Genomic DNA, 26,360 nt, shown 5'->3' on the forward strand with positions numbered 1-26,360 from the left:
CAGACAGCTAGTTCGGCATAACGTCATGCTTTGTTGCCAATTGGTTTCATTAAGAGTTCAAAAATCCAACACTCATCTCATTATCTTCTTGATTTGCCTCATGGCTTTTGCTTTGGAGAAATGTTTTATATTTAGATTCTGTAGCTATGAAAAATGGTGTGTTAAAAGGAATAGTTTAACACAAAGAAAGCGAATGAATTGCAATAGCTTTCTCTAATTGGCTCATGGCTGTTCCAACAACTATAACTGCCCACGCTGATCTGTCAGCTGGGATGTGTGTTTGATGTGACGTAGTCATTGCTGCTGCCGCTCCATCTCTGCTGCCTGCCTCCATGTTATGTCTTGTGTGTGCTTTCGATGTGGCTTCTGTGACTACTCTCTTTTCCCTGGTCTGCTTTGTATTGTTTTTACTGCATGGACTGCTTTGAAACTTTCTGCCGTTTCAAAATCTCGACAGACGACGTGGCCGGTGAGATGAAGAGGTTAAGGGAGTGGTGTCTGGACCCTTGGGGCCCAGACTGCAGCATATTTCCCACATTTGTCAGCTGTGAGTAGCCCCGGAGGAAATTGCTCATACGTCTGGGGGAGAAGATCTCTGCAGGTTTATTATAACTGCACTGTAACCCTGATCTGTTCTGTACAGTATACTGTACATCTGGACCCACTCAAAACTTGCTTACTGGAAATTATTCATCACTATGTAAAAGAGAGAAAACCGATATGTCACACATGTTCTCTCTCATGTGCCGCAAACAAACATCTTACTTTGAAATATTTCCCAAAGTTAAGTGTTCACGATTTGGCAAGACCTTTTTCCCTCTTTCTTAGTATTTCCCGTTCTCCTCTGTTCCCCTCTCCGTTTCTACATATGTATGTCTTTTGGCTTCTGGGTTAATGCGTTAACCAGCTGAGCGCCAACCTGCTTCTCATCAGCTGAAGAGATGAAGCGATTGCTCTTTTTTTGGGCACATCGCACTTAAAGTATGACGCGTTATCTCCACACCCTCAATTTCAGCGGTGATCTCATTTTTGCATTTGGACAAACACCAACTGTGAAGCAGGAATGTTTTATAAGGAAACCTGAGACATTAGGCTGTAAAACATCGCACCAGATATTTCTCAGTAATGAAAGTGAACAACCAGGACTTCCGTCTCTTCCACCTCAAAATACTGGGAGGCCTCCTTGATCCCATACTTCCTGATGGTGAACACCTACAGTTTCTCACGATCTAACGGGTCAACGAGCAGTCTAAAAACCTCTGTACTTGGATCGAGATGATCACTTTTATCAGTCAACAAAGCATAAGACTAAATACTTATTCTTAATGCACAAACACCATTTATTTGTGATTTGTGATTGGGGTTTGGGCCCACAAACTCCACTCTGATCAACCTTGTTTCCAACAACAGGTGAGCGAAAAACTTAAGGCCCAGCATTAAGCGCATTGCCAGACCTTCCTCCACAGTGCTGCGGAGGAAGGTCAGGCAATGCGTGTGGCTAGTCCACACAGCATTACTGGATAGGAGAAGAATGTGCTCTGGTTTATAGGCATTTCTTTAAACCAATCACAATCAGAGCCACGGTGCCTCTGCAAAATAGCCTCGGGAAGGAACTTGTTTTGGTGGAACGTGTACGTTCAAAAGTTATTTTAGGCGTGCAACAGAAAACTCAGATTGGACAGATAGTCTAGCTAGCTGTCTGGATTTACCCTGCAGAGATCTGAGGAGCAGTTAACCATAGTCCTCACAAATCCACCGGAGTTTAAAATTCCAACACAAAGAAAGCGGAAGGTATTGGACATCTGGCCAAAAAGGACATAAGCTGACTTCCCCCTAAGAGTCATTGGAGTGATGGTGGAGAACAAAATAGAGCTAAAAGGAGAGTGAACTGTGGTGAATTCATGTACAACCAGAATAATAAACTCATACATTTTTTTAAACTTTTTTTAAAGTGTCTACACAGTATGTTTACATCTTAATTAATCTTTGACTTGAATCACATATTTTGTGTGGTGGATGAGGGCGTGTAATCTGTGTATCAGCTGTGTAGCATTGTGCAGCACAACCCTCCATACAGATAAAAAATGTAAAAAAGCCTGTCTGGACCCACTAGTTTGGTTGGAGAGCCATTGCATAACATAAGAGAAAACCGACATATGGCTGTGCCGTTATGCACTTTTATCTTTCCTTTATATGGATAGAAAATGGCTCCAATCAGAGACTCTGTATGTGCTGTTAACAGTGGTGGAAGAAGTATTCAGATTATTTACTTCTAGCTTTGAAATTGTATATGACAACCAACTAAATATTACTTTCTAGCCCTTCCTCCTACGGTGGCTGAACCCAAAATTAGCTCTCTCCATCGTTTACAAGCAGCTGTTCTAGCCACTCCAATATTAACTTTGGTCTTGTTGCTTTGCCTGTCGCGTTGTCGTTTTAATTCTCTTTTTCGCTTCCTTGGCGAGTAATCTCCCTCTGGCATTTGTCACGGTGCCGATAGGTGTAAGAGGGCGAAAGGCGGAGGTACGTCCCTCTTTGGCTAATGTATTTTAAAGATGGAGGCGCTACATGGCTGCTGTCATTCAAGCGAGTCGCTCGTATGTATTCTGAGTGATTCTGAATGGCAGATTCTACGCTTACGAGAATACTTTGATTAGTTGGTGGATGTAATTACACATGAATGAGTACATATTTGTGAAATATCAAAGTTTTTTTTGCTAAGAATCAACTCAAAAAAATTACACAATGTAGAGGTTTAAGTAAAAGTACTAATAGCACACTATAAAAATACTCAGTTACAAGTAAAAGTCCTGCATTGAAAATGTTTCTTAAGTAAAAGTATGTAAGTATCATCAGGAAAATGTACTTAAAGTATTAGAAGTAAAGGTACTCAATGCAGAAAAATCCTCACATTGTAGAAACTGTTCTGTCGATCAACTAAATGTTTAATCATCTAATAATTTTAGCTAGAATTCTAGGCCGTTATATTGTTGAGTAGTTTAATTTATAATAAAACATATTTTATAAACTACATGTGCTTTGTGTGCAACAATCTTAACTTGTAAAGTAACTAGTAACTAAAGCTGTCAGGTGAATGTTGTGGCGTAAAAAGAACAATATTTCTCTCTGAAATGTAGCGGAGTAGAAGTAGAAAGTGGCATGAAAAGAAAAGACTCAAGAAAAGTACATGCACCTCAAAATTTGTAGTCAAGTACAGTACTTCAACAAATGTAGTTACATTCCACCACTGGCTGAGGATATATCAGATGTTGAACTGTTTTTAGAACTGTTTGACTTGCTGTGAGTACATCAAACTGTCACTCAAGCTTAGCACAGCACTTCAGCACGAACTGTTGTGGTGTCGAGTTTTACACATTAATTACACAACTGGCAGCACGTGGGACTCCCCCAGGGCCGAGGTGAGAGGGGCCGACACCAAATATCTTTGTGTCCAACAAAACAGTGTGAGGTCCGGTGCAATGGCAGGGCATGTTGCTTCACTAATCCCCCTGGTCGAACCGGCAAATATCATATTACAATTGAAACTTTTCAATGCTTCATAACTCAGACTTGAATGTGATAGAGGATGGATAAGACTGTGCTTTAAATTTGCTTCACCTCCTTCGTTATCTTTTTGTCCTTTTGGAGAAAACGGTGGAGATAAGCTCCTTAAATAATAATTCAACAAATAGAGTCAATAAGCCAAACTAAGCCTTTTATGGGAAACTTGTAGCTCAAAGAGAAGAATGGAGTTCCTACCTCGATGGTCTGCGCCGCGACTCCATGCTCTTTGAAGATTTTGTCGAGCCCTGCAAAACACAAAGACAAACTTTAAACTAGAGCTTTATTATAGGCTTATGCATATAATGTTGATACTTGCAGTAGTGCTTAGAAAAATATAAATAGAGTAAAAAGATACCAAATATATCCAACAACAGAACTGGACTGAAAGCACCATAGAATCAATCATTTTACTCTGCGCCATTTCCAACAGTTCTTGGTCTGCTTCACGTTACGACATGACTTCCATATAGACCGAATCACTGTGACGTTGTGTTAACACAAAAATCACTTCCGGGTAGAGAAATGGCTGTTGATTTGAATTGCCGGGATGTGAAATCAGCAAACTTGCTTATTTCCAGCCGTAACTGTAACGTTTAAAGATACAGTTAAACAAAAAGGTCCAACCTACCAGACGCCACTGTTGTTGCTGCAAAATAGCCTCCGGAAGGAACTTGTTTTGATGGAACGTGTACGTTCAAAAGTTGTTTTAGTCGTGCAACAGAAAACTCAGATTGGACAGATAGTCTAGCTAGCTGTCTGGATTTACCCTGCAGAGATCTGAGGAGCAGTTAACCATAGTCCTCACAAATCCACCTGAGTTTAAAATGCCAACACAAAGAAAGAGGAAGGTGATGGATAGCCGGCCTAAATGGGGGACATCCAGCGGAATTTCCGACGGCACCGGAACGTTATAGACTATCGTCAGTCGGACAGAATGCTGGTTTGGGTGGTATCATTTTCTTGAGACTGTGGCCCATCAGGTAAATTAGCTCTCCAACCTAATGTTAGTGACAGTGTTGACATATGAAAGCATCAAACATGCATTTTAGATGAAGGAGATGAGAGTATATCCAGGTGTTCCTCGCCCCCGTTTGCTCAGCGCCGTCTAGAGTTTTCTAGACGCAAGTTATTGGAAACAAACAAACATTGTGATTGGGTCTATAGTATCATAAAGTCCATAACGTCACACGTAGTTCTATTTATTGTGAATGTACCTGCTTGTGATCTGTGATTTTATTGTTCATAAAGTAGGGCAGTCCAAGATAAATGTTGCCATAAATAAACAGACATTAAAGTGTACTCAGTTCTGCTGCTGTCAGTATTTTGCTAAATAGCCGACAACAATTTGCTTGAATTTAAAACAAATGAAAGGAAATAATTCCCGAAAATTGAATTCAATATAAAAGGCACTACTGAAAAAAGTGTCCGTTACATTATAAAGTGCAGTTTTTTACTGATATTGTCTTTCAACTAACACAAAAAATCTCTGAGCGTCTTTCGTGATATGTCGCAGCCTTTCACGATGTGGTTATTGCGCCAGTTGATATTGCGATGATGATTAAAAAAACGATATGTTGTGCAGCCTTATTTTACCCACTGTACACAAAGTGCACCATGTGATGGACGAAGCAAAGCAGAGAGGCCTTGCAGAGGAAGTGTGGCTGAGGGAGATTGACTGTGTTTGGCTCCACTATGCCTGGTCTGCCTCGCCTCCCCCTTCAAAGCAGCTCCAGCAGGGGGTCAAAGGCCATGTGGGCCTGTTCACTCCCCTGTGGTGTTTGGGTCACATGTACACAGGAGGGGGGCTGTTATCCATCACCATCCATTAGATCAGAGCGGCTGGCTGAGCATCGGTGTCAAGAGCTCCGCTCGCCTCCGTGGACCAGTTTCAGTCTCTACTCCGCTAACGCCTGCCTGGCTCTCAGCGCACGCAGTTCAAACTAACCCAGACGACGTCCAGAGGTGGACTGTAATTAAGTACATTTACTCAAGTACTGTACTTTAGTTTACATTTGAGGTACATGTACTTTACTTGAGTCTTTTCTTTTCATGCCACTGTCTACTTCTACTCCGCTACATTTCAGAGAGAAATATTTCACTTTTTACTCCACTACATTCATCTGACAGCTTTAGTTACTAGTTACTTTACAGATTAAGATTTTTACACACAAAACACATGTAGTTTATAAGATATGATATTTGATTATAAATGAAACTACCCAACAATAAAACGTCCTATAAGAACATGAAGGTTCTCGGTCATCCCAACACATTCTCACCCCGATCGCGTCAAAAAAAGTGATGCTTGGTCAGGTGCCTTTGGCGTTATTAGTGGCGCAAAAAAGTCTCCTTTAGCGTCATATTTAGATGCACTTGCTCGGGACTCTTGGTGTCACTTTTTGACGCTCTGGGTCAAAAAAAACTGATGCTTGAACGTCAGTTAGGTTTAGGAAAAGATCGTGGGCGGGGTTCTGAAATGTACGTTTCAGTGACACGCGGAACAAGAACGGGACACAAACCCAGGGCTCCTGGGTAGGGCTGGGCGACATGGAGAAGATCAAATATCACAATACTTTTGACCAAATACCTTAATATCGATACCGCAACGATATTTTAGTGTTGACTATTGGTGCTTTCACAAAATATTTATACAATGGGATTTTTGATAAATAATCATCAGTAATGTGGATACAATGACCAAGCGGGTAAAGGCAAATAATAGAACAGTTACAGCAGTCTTGTAAGTTCAGAAAATGACATCACTTTACTGAAATGCAGCCTTTAAAACCAGGAAAAGACAACACTTATGTCATATTACTTATTATTATGATATCCAAAATCTAAGACAATATCTAGTCTCATATCACGATATCAATATAATATCGATATATTGCCCAGCTCTACTCCTGGGTAAAAGTCCTGTGTTGTTTGACTCATCCACCACCCCGACCTACATCCTTACACGGATTTTCGGTCTTTCATACAACTCGCTACCGTTGTAGCTCTTAATACTACGTCATCTTACAGCGCCGCGGTGGTGCTGCTGCTATGCTCGGTGCGTCCCATACAGATGCTAAAGGGTGATTTTTGCATCGCTACCTGACGCTAAGAGACACTTACCAAGCAGGTAAGTAAGTCAGTATTTTACGAGTTGGGAGAACAGGTTGGTCATCCAGGTCTTAGTTATCCAAGGAAGGTTCAAATTAAGCGCAACTGGACTTGGTTAAAGGTGCTCAAAGTAGGGCTGGGCAATATATTGATATGATATTGATATACAAGACTACATATTGTCTTAGAGTTTGGATATCGTAATATATGACACAAGTGTTGTCGTTTCCTGGTTTTAAAGGCTGCATCACAGTAAAGTGACTGCTCTAGCTGTTTTATTATTTGCCTTTACCCACTTAACAACTCATTATATCCACATTATTTATGATTATTTATCAAAACTCTCACTGTGTAAATATTTTGTGAAAGCACCGATAGCCAACTCTGCAATATCGCCGCAATATCGATATTGAGGTATTTAGTAAAACATATCGTGACAAGTGACAATCACTATATCGCCCAGCTCTAGCTCGAAGACCTTTCGTCTGTCATCTGAGAGATTTTTTCACTTCTGACTGAACAGTAGGAAAACCCTAGCTATTTAACATATACTGTATGGAGTCGTTGATGATGGATACCAATTAGTTTGTTGTAACGACAGTGGTTATGGTCGCTGGAGACAGCCAGGCTTCTTCTCTGCAACTGTTTTTCTCTTGAATTGAGTCCATGGGAAATAACAACCAGCACAAACAGCGTTTTCCTGACCTCGATAGGTAAAAAAGCTTGTGCTATTGAACCGGATGAATTGGTGATTGAAGAAATAATTTATTATTGTAATTACTATTTTTTTCTTTTCTTTTTTTGGTCTTCTCTGTCTCTCCGTTGTCTGAAAAATTAATTGTCAACTGACCTATCTATTTCGGTTTGTTGTATCATTTGGGAAAGGTGCTGGTAAAAAGATATTTTTGTCTTCATTCAGCTCCTTTACGATCAGGGATGTGTAACGTGATATAGCAAATCATCAGTGGTTCGATTATAAAGTTTGTTTGTTTCCATGAGTGGAATAAAAACAATGAAATAGAAGATTGAAGAAAAGAGAAGTCAGATAAAAGAAAACAGGGAGGACTGTCTAACGTTTGACATTGCATTAATGTAATTTGTAAGTTGGGCTACAGGGAAACAATTTTAATATTTGGTGGGCTAGTCCTATCTAACCCCGGTGTAGCACCAACTATGTTCTGGGGAAACAAAGTCAGACACCTGTAGTTACAAGGACGTTCGGTTGACTTTGTCTTGTTTTGACATTAGATTGCAGAAAAAATAGCTAAATAGCATTCCTGCAGTTTGACCAATTCTTGAAGGAAAAAATGCATTGATTTTTAAAAAGGCAAGATTGAGTTATTGGTTGAATTTGTGTTCAAATTCTTGGAAGGACTGAATAAATACTCATACACATACGGGCACAAACGCAGACGTAATCAAATCAGATGATACAGTGTTTGCCAATGTTCTTTTCTGTCCCAGCAAATCCACTTCTCTCACTCAACAACTTGTATGCACCAGAATTCCTTAGCTCCATCTTACATCCAAAGTATTCACACGAGTCCGTGGCTCGACTGAGGCGACACAAAGCAAATCCCCCACTTTCTGTCTGTGCTTCGGCCTAAACGTTTCAGTATGTTGCCGGGGGCTATAAAGTGCAGAGTCGCCAGAGGAGGACAGAGATGAATGAGTGAGAAACGGCCTAAAAGAGGGTTCAAAGACAGACGCAGACGCTTGTGTTAAGTGGAGCTGTGAGAGTTATTGTGCGTGAAAGTCAGGAAAAAGCCCAAGGTGAGGTGATCAGAACACCCTCACTTTTTGTTTTGTTTTATGACAAGAAAACCATGTCTGAGAAATCCCGTTAGTTGGACGCCACCATGACGGCACCACTTCAACCAGCATGCAAACTCATTTCTTAATTAGAGACTGGCATAGAATTTTGAGGAGATGGTGTTTATAGTGTGCTGCAAAGATGGCAGCTGATTCATAGATTTTGCTTTAAATTAGTCAGAATTGGTGTGCAGAGCATTATATGAGCCACGATGTTTATGTTAAAGTGCAACCATCTGGGTGAATAAAAGTCTCGCAGTAATAAGACAATAATTGTTTCTGTGGTCACACTGATGTTCTTGTCAGTGAAAAGCTGAAAGACATCGTGATGACCAAGTGCCGTGATTCTATGAATGGGGTGTACTGTGCAGCCATGAATAGCACTGAATCCATTTTCTAAATCCTAGGTGCACGATTTCAAGTAGAAGACACGAGCTCCTGAACATCACACAAATCCGCACGCTAAGACTTCTCCTTCGAGAAGTTGTGTTAGGAAGGAGAGGTGGGGAAGCGGGTGGGTGGGTGGGGTGGGGGGTGAGGTAGCGGGTGAGGAGGAGGAGGAGGAGGAGGAGGTGGGAACTGGAGTGGGGGGTCCAGCAAGCCTGTTTCCAGATTAAAACCATCTGTGGAAGTTGACTTTACAAGCAGGCCATTCAAATTAACCATCTGAGAAAGAGCAAAGGAGGGAGGGAGGGAGGGAGGGTGAACGACATTGGGGGCTGGTAAAAGTCCGCGAAGGAGACGAGAGAAACTGTTCTATAACAAAGAGGGGAAAAAAAACAAGCAATGAGGGAGCGGACAATAAAAGTTCAAGCTACAGGACCCGTGTTGAGTAAATCCATCCATCCATCCATCCATCCATCCATCCATCCATCCATCCATCCATCCTCCCCTCCACTGCGTCCTACCTTCCTGAAAAGGTAACCCGTACTCCATCGCCATGCCCCCCTCAGAGAGGAGAGCCGCCTTCTCAGAGACCCTCCTCGGTCCATCTCCATCTCCCTCTGCCTCTCACTGCTTTCTGTCGGCCAGTGAAGTTTCCTCTGTGAAACCTCTCCCTTTTCTCTCACAGCGGAGGGAAGAAGGGAAAAAAAAGAAGAAAAAAAACCCAAGGGCTCTATTTTGGGCAGTTGCTTGCAGCGGGCCACTGCATGCTCCGGCTCAGACCATACTCCTCCACAACACTGCTCGTCTCTTCCTTCTTTCTCTCTTCTCCCTTCCTTTCTCTCGCCCTATGCCTTGTGTGTTGGCCACCCTCCCCCTCCCACTTATTCTCCCATCACGTTATCTCTCACCCCTCATATTCAACTTTTCCCTCCCTCCCTCCCTCCCTCTCCTCTCTCTCATCTGTGTACGGATCTAAATTGCGACTGCTAACCGTTCCTGTCTCTTCAGGCCAACGTGCCGGGTGTGATGCATGTTTTTACACACACACATACTGTACATGTGTGTGTATTCAACTGTGAAATCTTTTTCTGATGTTGAGACAGTTGTGTCTTTTGCACAGGTCATTTTTTTTACAAACAACCATGCACTTGAGTGCTGTTTTTGTTAAATATGATGTTAGAATCATATATAAGTTTTAGAAGTATTCCAAACTTCCCGCAGTTTCCTGTCATTTTCTCACCTTTCTCCAACAAATACAAGAGGACGAAACATCTCAAAAAAATCTCAAGGAAGCAAAGAGGCAGAAGAGCACCGAACCCACCGAGCTAAAAAGCGATCCGGTGAAGTGAGAAAAAAAGCTCATGTAGTCATAAGACAAATCTTTTGTATGCTCCGAGGCGATGAAACGCGGGTAAACATCTCCCAGACAGCACAGTGCAACCACACAGCAAATGCCCATGACCAGACAGGAGCAGCTGCACTCATGCATGCATATACACTCCCAACACATGCATACTATACACAGTTAAAACACAAACTCATTCAATCCCACACACACACTTATAACTTATAATCGCTGTGTTGCAGGCTCTGCCCTCAGTTAAGGTGCAGACCAAATTATGACCTGAGAGGGAAAACTCCTGAGCCATGCAAAACCCCATCTGATATCAAGCTCCTGCATGACAGAGACAGAGAAGATCCTTCAGATCCTTTACTTTAAACGATCCAAACTGTTCTGTGTTTAATCGTTTCAGCTAGACTTGTAGGCTGTTATATTGTTGGGTAGTTTAATACATAATAAAACGTTGTTTTGCATAAACTACATGTGTTTCGTGTGCAAAAATCTTAACTTGTAAAGTAACTAGTAACTAAAGCTGTCAGATGAATGTAGCGGAGTAAAAAGTACAATATTTCTCTCTGACATATAGCGGAGTAGAAGTAGAAAGTGGCATGAAAAGAAAAGACTCAAGTAAAGTACAAGTACTTCAAATTTGTACTTAAGTACAGTACTTGAGTAAATATGCTTAGTTACAGCACATTCCACCACTGTGTATTTACTGTACTGTACTTGTACTGTATGAGAAAACTGAAGAATACGCCAATAACATCAGCCCCACACACACACACACACACACACACACACACACACACACACACACACACACACACACACACACACACACAGGCACATTTGTGTTTATTTTGGTCCTTGTGGAGAAAGTGGGCACATGGCTTTGGGTGGTAACTCTAAATCGGTTACTTGATCCTTCCTTTCCCAGACAAAACACAACTCGCAGGAAGTTGTGTCATAGACGACGAGTGCTCAGTGAGTCCAAGGCAAACATGTACGCTCTAATTTCGGTGTACGTATGGAGGAGGGAGTCCTCCATACGTCCTGAAGCGCCATGAGTAGTTCTAAAACAACCATAAGTAGGCTTAATGGGGATGCCATGGATTTAGTCAAGTATGTCTTATTACCAGATCCAGTTTTTAGGGGTGATCCAGAATGAAATCTGCGAAATGTTTTTTTTTTTCTCTTTGGTATAGAAATGTTTTAACATTCTGACATTTACTGCCTTTTGCCTTGGCGTGATCTTCTCACTTTTTGCAGACAATACAAAGGCAGAGTACAGTAACTTCAAAATAGTGGTCAGAAGTCAAAAAGTCACATCTGAGCTCAACATTTTTTTGCAGATAAATTTCATTAATAAAACAACTAACTGCCATATTTCCAGTGTCCTACCTTTAATTCATTAGGCTGGGCAACTAAATAACTTTAAAGTCCTTTTCTTCAGTTACACACTTCAGCGAGTTAAGGTCTTTTGCCTTTGTAGGGCATTACATGGCGGTAAAACGAAAGATATATTGTGCAGCCCAAGCCATAACCGCAATCTCTCCCTAACCGGCACCATACTGTTGTTGCCATGCGCAGATACTGTAAGAAGTAAGCATTTTTTAAATGTTGCCATTGTATGTAATTAACCAATATGTCAAATATCTTGTCTGGTAGATATGTCAAATTTGGGTACAAGAAGAACAAAGAGAAATCGCATTACATTACATTGCACTGACAAATCTTCCTGCTCACAAATCAGCAGCTAATCCCAGTGTGATGCCTTCAGTGTGTGATGGACCTTCGTAAACAGGTCAAGGAAAAGGTCTCAAAGGGAACAGAATCAGCAGCCCGGCTTGATGCCCAGCACAGATATCCCCTGATTGTCTAGTTTTAACAATTGAGTTCCAGTGGTACAATTTGATAAATTGGTCATCATTTAGTCAAAAAAAAAAAAAAAAAAAAAAAAAAAAAGCTGTCACTTTGTCTTTGATGTGAACATCGGATGTGTGTTTTTTCTGGAAACGCCACAAGTTGGGCAGTAAATTGGATTTGTGCTATTCCAAGGCCAGTCCAAACTGCCGACAGTAAACAAAGAGTACTTCCTGTGGACACCCATACTTCAGAGGACAAATCAAACAATGATTTATAGACTCCGTAATGTACTAAGTATCCACCAGGAGTTGTTCTTAAGCATCTGATTGAGAAAGCTTTCAGCTGTTACAGGCTATACGGTGTATTTACTGTAAAAGAAGTGCAGCTGTCATAACAAATACCTCTCCTACATCAAATACTGTACATCATCTGTCTGCCAGTGTCATACATAGCCAGATTCAGCTGCTCTTTCACTTCAGTAATCTAAGCAAAAGAGATGGCTGGACCTGAGAAAACAACAGTGAGAGAGAGAGAGAGAGAGAGAGAGAGAGAGAGAGAGAGAGAGAGAGAGAGAGAGAGAGAGAGAGAGAGAGAGGTCACATAAGTTGAAACTCACCATGGTGTCTACATGTTTGAGAGGGAGGTCACTGCTCGGTGCCTGATCAGAGAAGAGACAAAAACAGAGAGAAACAGAAGGTGAGATCAATACCTGCAACAATCCATACCTCACAAACTCTTATCATGTTATGTTGTTTTAAGGGTGGGGGAAAGAAAATCGTAAAATGTATGTTTGTGATGTAAATAGATTCTTTTCCCCAGAACTGATATTCATTTTTTTTTTAACCACTGATTCACCTGAATATTTTCTGTTTATACGGTACTGCCGCTGCGACTACACCATATGGGAAGAAAGGAGTATCGTCCCGGCCCTATGTTGTGCCATGTCACATTATCTCCTCTCATGCTGTGTGGAAGCTACGCTCAGTGCCATTCTTTGCCCTAATGTGGCCTGGAGCAGAGTGGGGCTCCACCTTGAATGCGTGGGACCATCTATAATCCCTCTGTGCAAATATTTACACATAGAGACAAGTCTGCTTTCATTAGCCAAGACCAGAGAGTCCATCCGTGGAGCTCTCTTTTTCAATGCCATATACAGCTATGGACAGAGACAGAGACAGAGAGAGAGAGAGAGAAAGAGATACAGCTGCGGACACAGAGAGAGACAGAGAGAGAGAGAGAGAGAGAGAGAGAGAGAGAGAAATACAGCTATGGACAGAGAGAGAGACAGAGAGAGAGAGAGATACAGCTATGGACAAAGAGAGAGAGACAGAGGGAGATACAGCTATGGACAGAGAGAGACAGAGACAGAGAGAGACAGAGAGAGAGAGAGAGAGAGACAGAGATACAGCTATGGACAGAGAGAGAGAGACAGAGAGAGATACAGCTATGGACAGAAAGAGACAGAGACAGAGAGAGACAGAGAAACAGAGAGAGAGAGAGAAATACAGCTATGGACAGAGAGAGAGAGACAGAGAGAGATAGAGAGATACAGCTATGGACAGAGAGAGAGACAGAGAGAGAGAGAGATACATATGTATCTGCCTGCTATTGTGTTATGTAATTGTTTTGTAATGTAGTATGTTGTATGTTTATGACACTGTATAGAATATATGTGACACCTACTGTATGTATTTAATATGTGATATGTACTATATGCATTTTCTGTAAACTGCTTTGGCAACAACATGTTTTCTTTGTTCATGCCAATAAAGCAAATTGAATTGAATTGATACAACTATGGACAGAGAGAGAGAGAGAGAGAGAGAGAGAGAGAGAGAGAGAGACAGCTATGGACAGAGAGAGAGAGAGAGAGAGAGAGAGAGAGACAGCTATGGACAGGGAGAGAGAGATACAGCTATGGACAGAGAGAGAGAGAGAGAGAGAGAGAGAGAGAGAGAGAGAGAGAGAGCTATGGACAGGGAGAGAGAGAGAGATACAGCCATTGACAGAGAGAGAGAGAGAGCGAGAGAGAGACAGCTATGGACAGGGAGAGAGAGAGATACAGCTATGGACAGAAAGAGAGAGAGAAAGAGAGAGATACAGCTATGAACAGAGAGAGATAGAAAGAGTTTTAAGAGAGTACTTTTGTTCTTATGCTTTGGTTAACACAGATGTATTGATTTTGTCATGCCAATAAAGCAAACTGAAATTGAAAATTGAGAGAGAAAGAGAGAGAGAGAGAGAGAGAGAGAGAGAGAGAGAGAGAGAGAGAGAGAGAGAGAGAGAGAGAGGGGAACAGGTCAACAGAGACAGAAGGGGAGAGAGAAGTAGGGGACAGAGAGAAAAGGAGAAAGAGAAGAGAGAAATAAAAGGTGTAGATGAGTGGATGGATGTCTAGGCAGGGCCGGCTGGGGGTATACCAGGAGACAGGGGGGTCCTCAGAGTTACTGCAGGGGAGCCGCCAAATTGTAGTTCATTCTTTTGAAAGTTTCCAAGAACTTTAAATATCCTAATATGAATCAAAACAGCTGGACATGGCGCCCGGCTAGCTCACCTGGAGCGCGTACACATATACAGAGACTCAGTCCTCGACAAAGCTGCAGGGTTCAATTCCGAAATGCGTCCCTTTGCTGAATGTCATTTCCCCTCTCTCTCTCCCGTTTCCAGTCTAAGCTGTCCTGTCAAAAATAAAAGCCTAAAAATGCCACCGACAAAAAATATCTTTGAAAAAGAAACCGCTGGGCATTGTAGTTTTTAGCAAACGTTACTCAAACAGGAGTAAATAGTGCATTTACTGGGGACTACTTTCAGCTGTGGATTAACACACACTAAACAAACGAATTTAAGGCAGCAGGACGGTGTATGTGGGGCTGACTGAGAATAAACTAGAGTGTGTGTTGGTGTGTTTTCAATACACAATGAAGCCCTATGGCACCGAGGAAGAAGATACTTCAGGCTTTGGATACACAGGCACTGTCACCAGACTTATCCTTTTAAGTACACAACACCCAAGAGTTATTCTGTCAAATGTTGGAAATGGTAATTGGGATCGAAGCACTTGATAGAGGAGACCTCCCCCATGGTGGTGGTCAACGGACAGTCAGAGGTGTCAAAAGTATTCCCATTCATTAGCTACTCAAGTAGAAGTATAGATACTAGGGTTATAAAAAGACTTTTGTAGAAGTTGAAGTATCAACTCAAGCTTTTTACTCAAGTAAAAGTGTAAAAGTACTGGTTTCAAAACTACTTAAAGTATAAAAGTAAAAGTAATGTAAGGGGAAAAAAATTCCATTAAGGACAAAAGCTTAGCTCGCCCCACAGGGGCCTAATAGTGCACTACCCCACCTCCACAAAAAAACATTTTTCTAAAGGCCATAATGACTATAATGTTATAAATATTACAATCATACCTGCAAACTCAGAAGGGCTGAAAAAAGGTGTTTACTCCAGCTGCTAGGTAACGCTAGGCTAACGTTACCTGCTGCTAAGTGTAGCTATAGTGTTAACTAGCGTCCCGTGCGGCGATGTTTCAGTTCCCTCTAACGTCCGTTTTCGGAGCATCAGAGAGAAGCGCAGGCATTTTTAAGTGTCACCTAAATAAGGCACCGAAATCCGCGTTGCTCTTCGGTCCGGTAGATAACGGTCGTTAAGGCACCGGTGGCGTATTAGCACCGGGTCTGTGCAGGTGCGATCGATCACGTACAAACCAAAAGGGTGTCGGAGTGATATGTTTATACTTCTCATCCAACCACAATCACATTCACTCTCTCCGGATGGAGCGATTTATCTGGATGTGTGTTTTTTTGAACGATGACGAGCCGGAATGAAAACAAGCCGAACTGAAATATGAGTAACGAGGCTATTTTTAAAATGTAAGGAGTAGAAAGTGGGTGGATGACGTGACATGGCAGTTTTGCTGTCTTCAGTGTCAAACATGTATGAATAAAAAATATATTTGCCAAAAACCTTCTCAATATTGTGCATAACATTATGCTTTATGTGAACATACTCAACATTAAAACAGATCATGACTCATTTTTTCACAATTTCCAACCAAACATAACAAAACTCATATGGTGTGACTGTCCGGCACTTGTTTCTCAAAGTGAGAACTTGAATAAAACTAAGAAAAATAAATGCAAAAATTCTCAAAAAAATACAGAAAATGAATACAGATGTCTACTTGTGAGCCTACCCGTTTCAAATTACAAGCATAATGTTTTGAGTCAGTTCTAATCAAAAAGATTTTGTCACAGAAATCAAAATCATATGGTGTGACACTATTTTGGGATATTTGAACGGGCAACTGTTTTGACACCCTTGGGAAGGAGAGGACCTTCTTCAGCAAGGTTGTACAGTACTATCAGTGTATTTCTACTGTACAACCTGAGGTGAGTTATCATTTTTATATTTACAATAAATCAGATCTTGTTGGCACTCTGACAAAAGTCCCACTTCCAGATGTCTTTTAGTGTGACACATTTTTCATAAAAATGCAAAAGACATTTTATTATTTTGTCATAATTACATGTAAATCTATTCTGCTTTGTTATAGCTAGCATGTTTTTAGTATGCTAATGTGTAGCTACAAGACTCAAGGTTGTGCTAAGTGCTGAAAACATCATATGGTGTGACACTTCATCATATGGTGTGACATGTCTGCCTGTCACGCCATATGATTTGATTGTCACACCATATGATAGGAATTGTAATTTCCTGCAGATATAACAATAAATAACAAAGTCCAATGTATGTTTTGTCCTTTTAAACATGTATTTGGGTCCATCATCACAAAAGCTAACAGCTGTAATTATCCACAGTCAATTATTGTTTAGTTTAGTTTAATTTGGTGATACAGATTTCTAGTTTATCAGACAGACACAGCAGACCCCCTTCACAGAAACATCCAGCTTACCCACTAGAGAGTCCCAAGCCCAGTCAGTATAAACCCTACATATTTGTAAATTGGGCAAACCCAATTTGATGGAGTAGAAGCTAGTTATTGCAATCACTGTAGACAATTGTGTCACTGACATATCAATCTCTCCTTTTGAAGCTCTTCTACTCAGGTGCTGTATGCATGTGCCTAATCAAGTGCATCAATTGGAGAGGCCCAAGCTGAGGATTCAGCCACCATTTCAGATGAAGGATACACAGAAGGACAGTTTGTCTTAAGTATGAGGGAAAACCATATGTGGGACAAATTGTTGACATAAGTATGGAGGGGCAAGAGACTGCATTTATTATCAAGATCAGGAAGTTGTTTGTGGCATATCCCAACCTCAGTAAGGCAGTCAGTTTGCTACTCTCTCCAAATTTGACTGGCTTATGTACAATGAAATCTATATGAATTGATTTATTTATGGATCCACTCAGCTACCCTGTATCTTCACGGTTTATATGATATAAAAAATGTGTTTGTTTTACTTATATTAATACATATTGCAGACCAGTTTTGAATTGAAATGAAATGAAATTTGATACACAAACATATGTTCATATGGTTCGTACAATATTAAAAAATGTTTTGTTTTATTGTTAAATATCAAATAAATCAATACAATTTGAATTTTACCTTCCAGCATTAAAGAGTGGTTAAATATTTCCTGCCATGAGTGATCAGTACTCACCAATAAGTAGGATAATACATGGTTTGCATAGACACATGGCAACATTATCATATGGTGTGACACTATATAATTTGGTGTGACATTCCAAATTGTGAAAATAACATACTTTTATCAATGATAAAACCTGAAAATGTTCATGGAATACATAGAAAATAGTATCAGCAAGAGTCACAAATATCTTTATAATTTTATAGCAAGGTATGTCACAATAAATAGAAAATATGTTGAAAGACCAATGGCATAGGTCAAACATTGAGCAATGTTTTAGAAAATAATACACAAATGTAATTAATTTTCACAAAACTAAAATGGATCACAGTTTAGTTATGAGAAATGACTTTGATAAAGTGAGTAACTTAAGAAAGGTATAATCCATTTTCAGTTTATATACAATTATTTTCATGTCACACCATATGGCGATTTTACGGACTAATACAACAAATTGTCACATAAATTCTGATTCAAATTGAAAATCTAAAAACAAAATATGTTTCTATAAAGATGAGAGTTAGTAGAACAAAAGTCAACCATTTTTATGCCTGTTATTTGAAATATTTGAAAAAACACTTTTTTCTGGTATATATGTCACTGACCCAAGTACAGATAATTCCGTGAAAATGTAAGGAGTAGAAGTAAAAAGTCTGCTGTAAAATAAGTATAGATACCCAAAATTTCTACTTAAGTAAGGTAACGAAGTATTTGTACTTCGTTACTTGACACCTCTGTGGACAGTACCCACACAGGACGCTCTGCTTCTGTACAGAGCTTCAGTGGAACACAAACAGTAAATGCCGAGAGTCAATTATAGTCTGGCTGTGCAGGCCCCAGAATACAGTCTAAACGCCCAGAGTAAACCACCAACCAGGGAGAGAATGAGAGGATTTGGATTCATCCTGACCAGTGCCATTACCAACTTACAACGTTTAAAAAACACAACACAGAATAAGGGGAATGCTGATTAAATTACCAAAACCATTACCAAGGCAGCACATTTGGAATTTTTGACTTGATTTCAAATTGTAATCATCTGCTTTCGCTACCAGGTAGGTGTGCCACTGCGTGTTGTTGTATATCAGACAAATACAAGACAGAGTTGCTTCAAGGAAAAGGAAAACCAGACTGATGTTCGAGCCTCTAAATGCAGACTGTGGATATGCTCGGAGGTCAAAGTGTGCAGCCGCAGGCATTCTCACACAAATAGAGCCTATTGTGTGCACACCCAGAAAAACACACACAGACACAAACAATTCTCACAATGATATATTCTAACATGTGCGTTTCCGTTTTGTACAATTGCAGCCAGATGGCTGGAGTGTGTGTGTGTGCGTCTCTGTGTGTGTACTGTCGTTGGGGCTTGCAACTAATTCAGAAAGCATGAGAAAGCCTGGGAAGTTGTGCATCAGCAAACTAGTCCACAGAGGAAGTGTTTGCCGTTTCTCTTAGCCCTCTTCAAAGGAAAAATATTGAAGGGGAAGTGTAGCACTTAGTCAAGTAATAGTATCATTTCTTTTAAATCATTTTTAAGACAATTATTGCAAGCCATGCACGATAAATCTCTGTCTAACACCAATTACAAAGCCAGGATTGGATTTTGGCTTTATAGGCTGTTTATTTTCACAGACTCAAATGATGAGAATTTGCTGTGTCATAGTGCCTTTGAGACTAAAGTCAAGAGGTAAATCTCCAGGGCCCAGGGCTGTGCTCAGAGTCAAGTGAATGTCAGCAGAATGTCTTGTCAGTGCTTTGAGGGGAACAGAGAGCCAAAAAGTCCAAAACAGAGGAAGGTGAAGTAGTTGCCCGAGAACAAAATTCACACGACATGGTACAGAGAGCACGTTAGCCATCGGGGCGCCACACCGCACACACACACTCAGCAACTAGTGTCACCAAGCTTCTAGTCGCACTTCGCCAGACCTTCCTCCACAGCGCTGCGGGGGAAGGTCTGGTTAGTCCACATATGTCTGCATGTATTGAGAAAAGTGACAAAAACACAGACAAAAACATTAAACAACAAAAAAAGCCTCACAAAACGTTGGAAAAAAGCGTCAAAAATAAACTCTGGAAAGTCGACAAAAAACATTGAAAAAATTGTCCAAAAGAAACCCCTGAAAAAAGCAACAAAACCCTTGAAAAAGCAACAAAAACATTGAAAACGTAACAAAAATGCCCCAAAAACTTAGGAAAAAGCCCAGAATGGATTATTGTAGGGGTTGTAAATTACGCCTATGTCTTGATACATAATTACAAAAGATGTGATCAGTTAAGAAGAGGAACAAAACCAGCGTTCTGTAGCCAAGAGCTTTGCAGCACCTGCAGGGAGAGTGACAACACAAACCTGGCATTTCCAGCACAGTACATTTGTAAGAATACACTTATCTCTCCAACTACAGATATTGGTTGGACAGTAATCCTATCAATTTAAAAGAAGAGAAGAAAAACATTATCCATTGCAGATACTCAGGTTTTGTTTTTTTTTGACTCAGAGTTGTGCCATTACCTGGAGCCAAGTCAGCTGAGCATCATATTGCATTTGTTCTCACGAGAAGAGCTAAATACAGGCTGTTGATCTCTCATGTGGTAGCAAAATAGTAACAGACATAAAAATAGTTATGATAACATTTTGTTCGGCATGTCCTGCTTCATCGCTATTCAGAATGAATAAATCTGGGAGTTGTTGGTCAGTGCAACGCTTATCAGTTCAATTTTCTAAGCACAAACAGAAATGTGGGTTCCAATATCCAATTTTTCATTTTTTTCCGCCTTGACAAATTAAAAAATTGGATCTTTAAACTGTTTTTCCAATTTTCTGTTTTTATTCAGAGGCTCAGAAATTTAGAAAATTACAAAATTGCATCTGGGCTCCAATTATTCAATACTGCAGTGGTATTCCGTCCCTCGTTCTGCATAGCTACGCACCGCCCCCCCCACTCAAAACCATCAGTTGCAAGCACCTCTGACCCCAAAGTCTATCAGTTTGTTTTTTAATGGTCCATATGCAGTTAATAACCTGCATATTCCGCAAAGTAGAGGAAGAGAATACCATTGCAGGATTGAATAAATGAAGCTCAGATGCAATTTTGCAATTTTGCGGAAACCCCAACCTGCGGCCCTTTGCTGCGTGTCATTCACCCTCTCTCTTCCCCTTTCATGTCTTTAGCTGGCCTATAAACATAAAGACCTAAAATGCCCAAAAATTAGTCATTTACCTGCGTTACTGTGGCGCCGTCTACCTGCCGTAAATTGTTTTGAGACTTTGAGGGGGAAATCGGACCAAGGCAGAAGTGTTAATATAAACTATATAAAAATAGCGTAGTCTCGTTTGCTGTTACAGAGTTTCAGAAACATTCAAAAAAGTTACATAATAGTCTCTTTAAATGTGGTTTTATTTTTTGTAATGTTTTCCCCTATCATTTGTATCAGCTACGATGACATTGAACCAAAGTAAACGCCAAAGTTATTGCTGAGATTTGGGGACATTGCGAGTTCGCTAAAATAAATTCACACAAATCAAGAAACATGAGAAGTCAGTTTAACCTAGTGTGGATCAATGGAACTACATTGCCAGAATGAGCCTGAAAATGTCAAAGTTTTGAAGAGTTTTGGATCATGCAGCAAGGCAGGCCTGCTTAGATCTTTCAGGGAATGATTGTAAAGATTTACAAAGAATATGTTTACACCATTTCCTCTCTAACCGGGACCTTTTGGCACCCATTGGTGGCATTGCGTTGGATAAAGTACCCACGGCGATACACTGGTAAGAGCTAATGAGGTTTAACCATGTATCCAGCTGATTTAAATAGCTCACGGTATGGATTGTACCGTGAGTTAACTTCATTTAATATTGTATGTGGTATTTTCTTTTGACGGGTGCAAATGTTCCACCAAAACAAGTTCCTTCCCGAGACTATATTGCAGAGCCACCGTCGTTGCGTCCGGAGCTTAGCACCGCCCAAGGCCGTTGTGATTGGTTTAAAGAAACGCAAACAACCCAGAGTGTTTTTTTTTTTTTTTTTTTTTTTATCTCCTATCCCAGAATGCATCTGTGGAGCGCTGTGGAGATAGGTCTGGCAATGCAAGACTAGTTTAGCCAGATCCAAGAGTTTTTCCATCGCAGGTCCTTTTTATATCGACAGCTTCATGTGATCCCGCAGGGCACCACAACCAAAATAAAATATAGGCTCTAAGTAGGTCAAATGTATGGATATTACTACACAATTAAACCTTTTATTCCCCCACACACACACACACACACACACCTCCTCTAGAAAACCTTTTTGTTTTGCTCACATATGCTTGCTTATGATATTTTAAGGAAAACAGTATGTGCGGCAAGTGCAGTCGGTCAAAGTTGAAGCAGGAAGTGGGTCTGGGAACTGGGGTTGATGTTTACACCAGTTGATGTTTCAAAGTTATTTGACTGTTCGCCTGCGTTTTCTCTCCCAAATAAGTTCAGCTAACATGAGGGTTTCGTCACAACCTGTGTGACCGCTCATGTTTCCTGCCCCATCTGAATTCTTGTCCGTGATGTCACCAGTGTTCCCAGAGCAAAGCGATTAAGCTGCTGAGCATTGTTTTGATTACCAAACAGTATCATAGCCAAACCTACACACAAAAAAAGACCCAAGTCGTAATAAATTAGAATCTCTCTTTATTACCCTTTTAAGCTGCACATTAGTAGAACCTCCAGGAATACAACACACAGCTTATTTATAGACAAGCTATTATCACATGCAATAGGTCTGAGTTTAGGAGCATTCATGATTTGTTACATGTTCGAGTGTCCTTATAAAAACTGCGGTGCGAAAACCCACAGCTGATGAGAGACCATAGACACAGCCACGTGTCTGTCTCCTATCTGTAAGCACAGCATTTTAGAGTGTGACTTTCACCCACAGTGCTTTATCTCTGCCAACGCCGTACCATGTGCTTTCTTTCACATGAGCACAGTGGCTCCTTTGACCAATTTACCAAATTATAGCCCACTCCTTTAGGAAGGCAGAGGTAGCTAGCATGCAGGGAGTTTCCCCCCCTAAACGTAGCTCAAAGCAGGGCCTCTGGGGAAATGACCCACGGCTAAATATAAAGCTGTGTGCATCTTTAGAGCTTGAGACACAGCCCATTTAGCTCGGCCCAGCCTGCTCAGTGTGGACAGCGGAGTGGTAAAAATCACCGCGTTGGGTGTGTGATTGTGGGTGTGAGACGTGGAGAGAGAGACAGGAAACAGACAGCATTGATTGTGAGTGTTGGAACGATTCAGTGTTTACGTTCAGCCAGGGAGCTGAGCACGCGGTAACTGATGCCAGTGTGACACTGAACGAACGAAAGAAAACCCTTCAAATGTTATTCATAGCTATAGTGTCTATATGGCAGAGATGCTCTCAAGTCTTCGAGCTAGAGTCCAAGTCAAGTCTCAAGTCTCTGAGCTAGAGTCCAAGTCAAGTCTCAAGTGTCTGATCTAGAGTCCAAGTCAAGTCTCAAGTCTCTGAGCTAGAGTCCAAGTCAAGTCTCAAGTGTCTGATCTAGAGTCCAAGTCAAGTCTCAATTGTCTGATCTAGAGTCCAAGTCAAGTCTCAAGTCTCTGAGCTGGAGTCCAAGTCAAGTCTCAAGTCTCCGAGCTGGAGTCCAAGTCAAGTCTCAAGTCTCTGAGCTAGAGTCCAAGTCAAGTCTCAAGTCTCTGAGCTGGAGTCCAAGTCAAGTCTCAAGTCTCTGAGCTAGAGTCCAAGTCAAGTCTCAAGTCTCTGAGCTAGAGTCCAAGTCAAGTCTCAAGTCTCTGAGCTAGAGTCCAAGTCAAGTCTCAAGTCTCTGAGCTAAAGTCCAAGTCAAGTCTCAAGTCTCTGAGCTGGAGTCCAAGTCAAGTCTCAAGTCTCTGAGCTAGAGTCCAAGTCAAGTCTCAAGTCTCTGAGCTAAAGTCCAAGTCAAGTCTCAAGTCTCTGAGCTAAAGTCCAAGTCAAGTCTCAAGTCTCTGAGCTAAAGTCCAAGTCAAGTCTCAAGTCTCTGAGCTGGAGTCCAAGTCAAGTCTCAAGTCTCTGAGCTGCAGTCCACATATTTAGCATTCAGTGCTTTTATGTTTGAGACATTGTTGTCTGAAGTTTTTAAAGCCAAAGCTTCTGACGAGTGGCCCAGCAGCTGCCGGTGCCGTCAACATGTTTGTTGTCTTCTCTCACGTGTAGCCGCGCAGCAGATACGTTATGTATCACGTGTTACGTAGGTAGGTTAGAGGTTACGGTCACCTCACCAGACATTTCCCAAAAATAAAGATTGTTCACGAGTCCCGCATCTCGAGTCCGAGTCGAGTCTGAAGACTGTTGAGGACGAGTCTCAAGTCAATGTGTGTGCAACTTAAGTGCGACTCGAGTCCCAGTTTCAAACTCGTGTCCCCATCTCTGATAGAGACAGAGTGAGTGTAGTCACTAACCATACACGGGAAGCTCTGCTGTTGTTTTCAGAGTATATCCTTGTGTCTATATGTGTGTGTGAGTCAGAGTAAGGGTGTGTGCCGAGTGCCACTCATCCTTTCCTCTCCCCCTACAACTCCCCCTTCTCCCTCCTTCTCCCTCAACACATTTTCAGGACAATTCTGCAGCAGAGTGGTAATAACATGAAAAGATGAAAAATTCACAAAACCAGAAAAAGAAATTTTGACAGTGTTTGCTCATGTAGGCGACTGGTTCATGCCGCAACTAAAGTCCCCAAAACAACGCAGGATGAGGAAAGAAAGAAATAGTTACTGTTTGGTTCTTCCGAGATGTCTCGAATTAAATTACATTTGAAAATAAATTCTGAGCGTGTTTTAATCCACTGGGAGCACCAGTCTGTTCTGGCAACTTGTAACAAAAATAAAGAAATACTGAATCTAGGGCTGCAACTGACGATTATTATCTCAATTAATTGATAAGTTGTTTGGTCTCTAAGATGACAGACAAATGTGGATCACTGTGTGGTTTCCCAAAAGCCCAAGATGATGTCCTCAAATGACTTGTTTTGTCCACAACTCAAAGATATTCAGTTTTGAGGAGGGAAGAAACTAGAACATATTCACATTTAAGAAGCTGCAATCAGAGACTTTGACATTTTTTTCTTAAAAAAATGATTAATCGATTACCAAAATAGTTGGCGATTTATTTAACAGTTGACAACTAATGGATTCATCTTTGCAGCTCTGACTGAGTCAACGTTAAAGTACTAGCTCTGATTGTCTTCATGCCATGGTAAGGGGAGTTTCCCCTTTGTGTCAAACACTATCCATCACAGTGGGCAGCACGGACTGACAGATAAGACACAGGACACCTGTAGACGCTCCAAGTTGACATGTCCAACAGTGCCTTCTAGTGGGATAAAACACAAACTGTAGGCTTTGATACAAGTTGAAATAATAACAGTTCACCTGAAGCCTCAGTCCTTCACAGTACAATTCATTCAGACACTGTCTCTCTGCGCTGCTGGGAACAGCAAACAGCTATATGTCACGGACGCTGAAATTCAATTTAAAGTCTAAATGATGCTCATTCCTTCGGTGACAGAGCTTTCTTACTTTCTCTGCTTTTAGGAAGATGGTGAAAACTGTGAATGTGTTTGTTTGCCTTCAAAGTAAAAGCGCAGTTGGCAAGAGCTTTGAAAAATGTTTTCCTCGTCTAGTGGGCTGCCTAAAAAAGGCAATCCTGCTTCACTAGAGCTGATCCACCCCCCGAGCTAATTCCTGCTTGGTTTAAAAGATGCAAGATGTACTGATTAAACCTTTGAAAAAAAACAAGAGGAATGTTTGCTGTCACCTGCAAGGGGCTGCTGGTTCACTGTAGTTTTCAGTGTAAATCATTCAAACATGCATTACGCTTTCTTCTCCCTCAAGCAACAATTTACCACATATTTCATTCCCAGAAGAGAGTAACACCATCCCATGGGCCAGGTAAACAGTGGAAATCAATATCACCGTATTAATGATGAGAAATGTTTTCTGGTATTGATATAGCAACATGGCAAATGTATTCAAAATCACATGTAAAAGAATCAAACTGATGAACTGTCTTTCACTATTAAAGCCGACGTTAAGATTTGTCAAAACACCAAATGTGTAAAACAAAACTTTTGGTGTTATTTTTAATCACAATTCACACTGAATCATCCATATGGACAACTGCATTTTGTAAAATCAATAACGCAGCCTACTCATAAAACCTTGATGATAAGTCTAGAATACTTACAAAAATATTTGACTGCTTCATCTTCATCTGCTTCAATATTCTCAATAACACACAAAACACACACACACACACACACACACACACACACACACACACACACAGCAGCTGTTCCTCTCTCATGCTCTGTGGTCCTTCATCTGCAGCTTTCACACAGCCATGTCCCAGAAATGTAAACAGAGTGCTAGGGCAGGAGGGGCTGGGTGGGCCTGTGTGTATCCAGGCTTGGGAGTTAGTGATGGGGTTTGCAGTGCGTATGCTTGTTCCCGTTCCCACCCCTCCTGGGGTAGAGGGGCTTTCAAAATGCCAGGGATCCCTCAGGACCAGATGAGAGGAGATAGTGGACAGTCCTCGCTGTGAGCCGTCTGTGACCCTAAACCACCTCTGCCTTCTCTGTGTTTGTCTCCAGGCCTGTCCCTGTCCCTGTCCCTGTCCCTGTCCTTGAACATGTCTCTG

At 41.2% G+C, this 26,360-nt stretch overlaps 1 protein-coding gene across 10 annotated transcripts in view; it reads right to left on the reverse strand.

Annotated features, from left to right (window-relative positions):
• tns1b (tensin 1b) overlaps positions 1 to 26,360 on the reverse strand; it is a 217,505-nt gene that overhangs the window by 76,975 nt on the left and 114,170 nt on the right. For 8 of the 10 annotated variants that reach the window (XM_028590951.1, XM_028590956.1, XM_028590947.1 and 5 more), the window contains 2 exons: positions 12,696 to 12,737; positions 3,760 to 3,809 (listed from right to left, as the gene is read on the reverse strand). In XM_028590951.1, coding sequence (XP_028446752.1) covers positions 3,760 to 3,809; positions 12,696 to 12,737 — 92 coding nt within the window. Of the gene's footprint in view, positions 1 to 3,759; positions 3,810 to 9,392; positions 9,668 to 12,695; positions 12,738 to 25,907; positions 25,945 to 26,360 lie in introns of those variants that run through there. The other 2 variants (XM_028590955.1, XM_028590954.1) reach the window with 2 other exon arrangements.

This window comes from Perca flavescens, chromosome 11, assembly GCF_004354835.1.
Source record: "Perca flavescens isolate YP-PL-M2 chromosome 11, PFLA_1.0, whole genome shotgun sequence".
NCBI classification, from domain to species: Eukaryota; Metazoa; Chordata; class Actinopteri; order Perciformes; family Percidae; genus Perca; species Perca flavescens.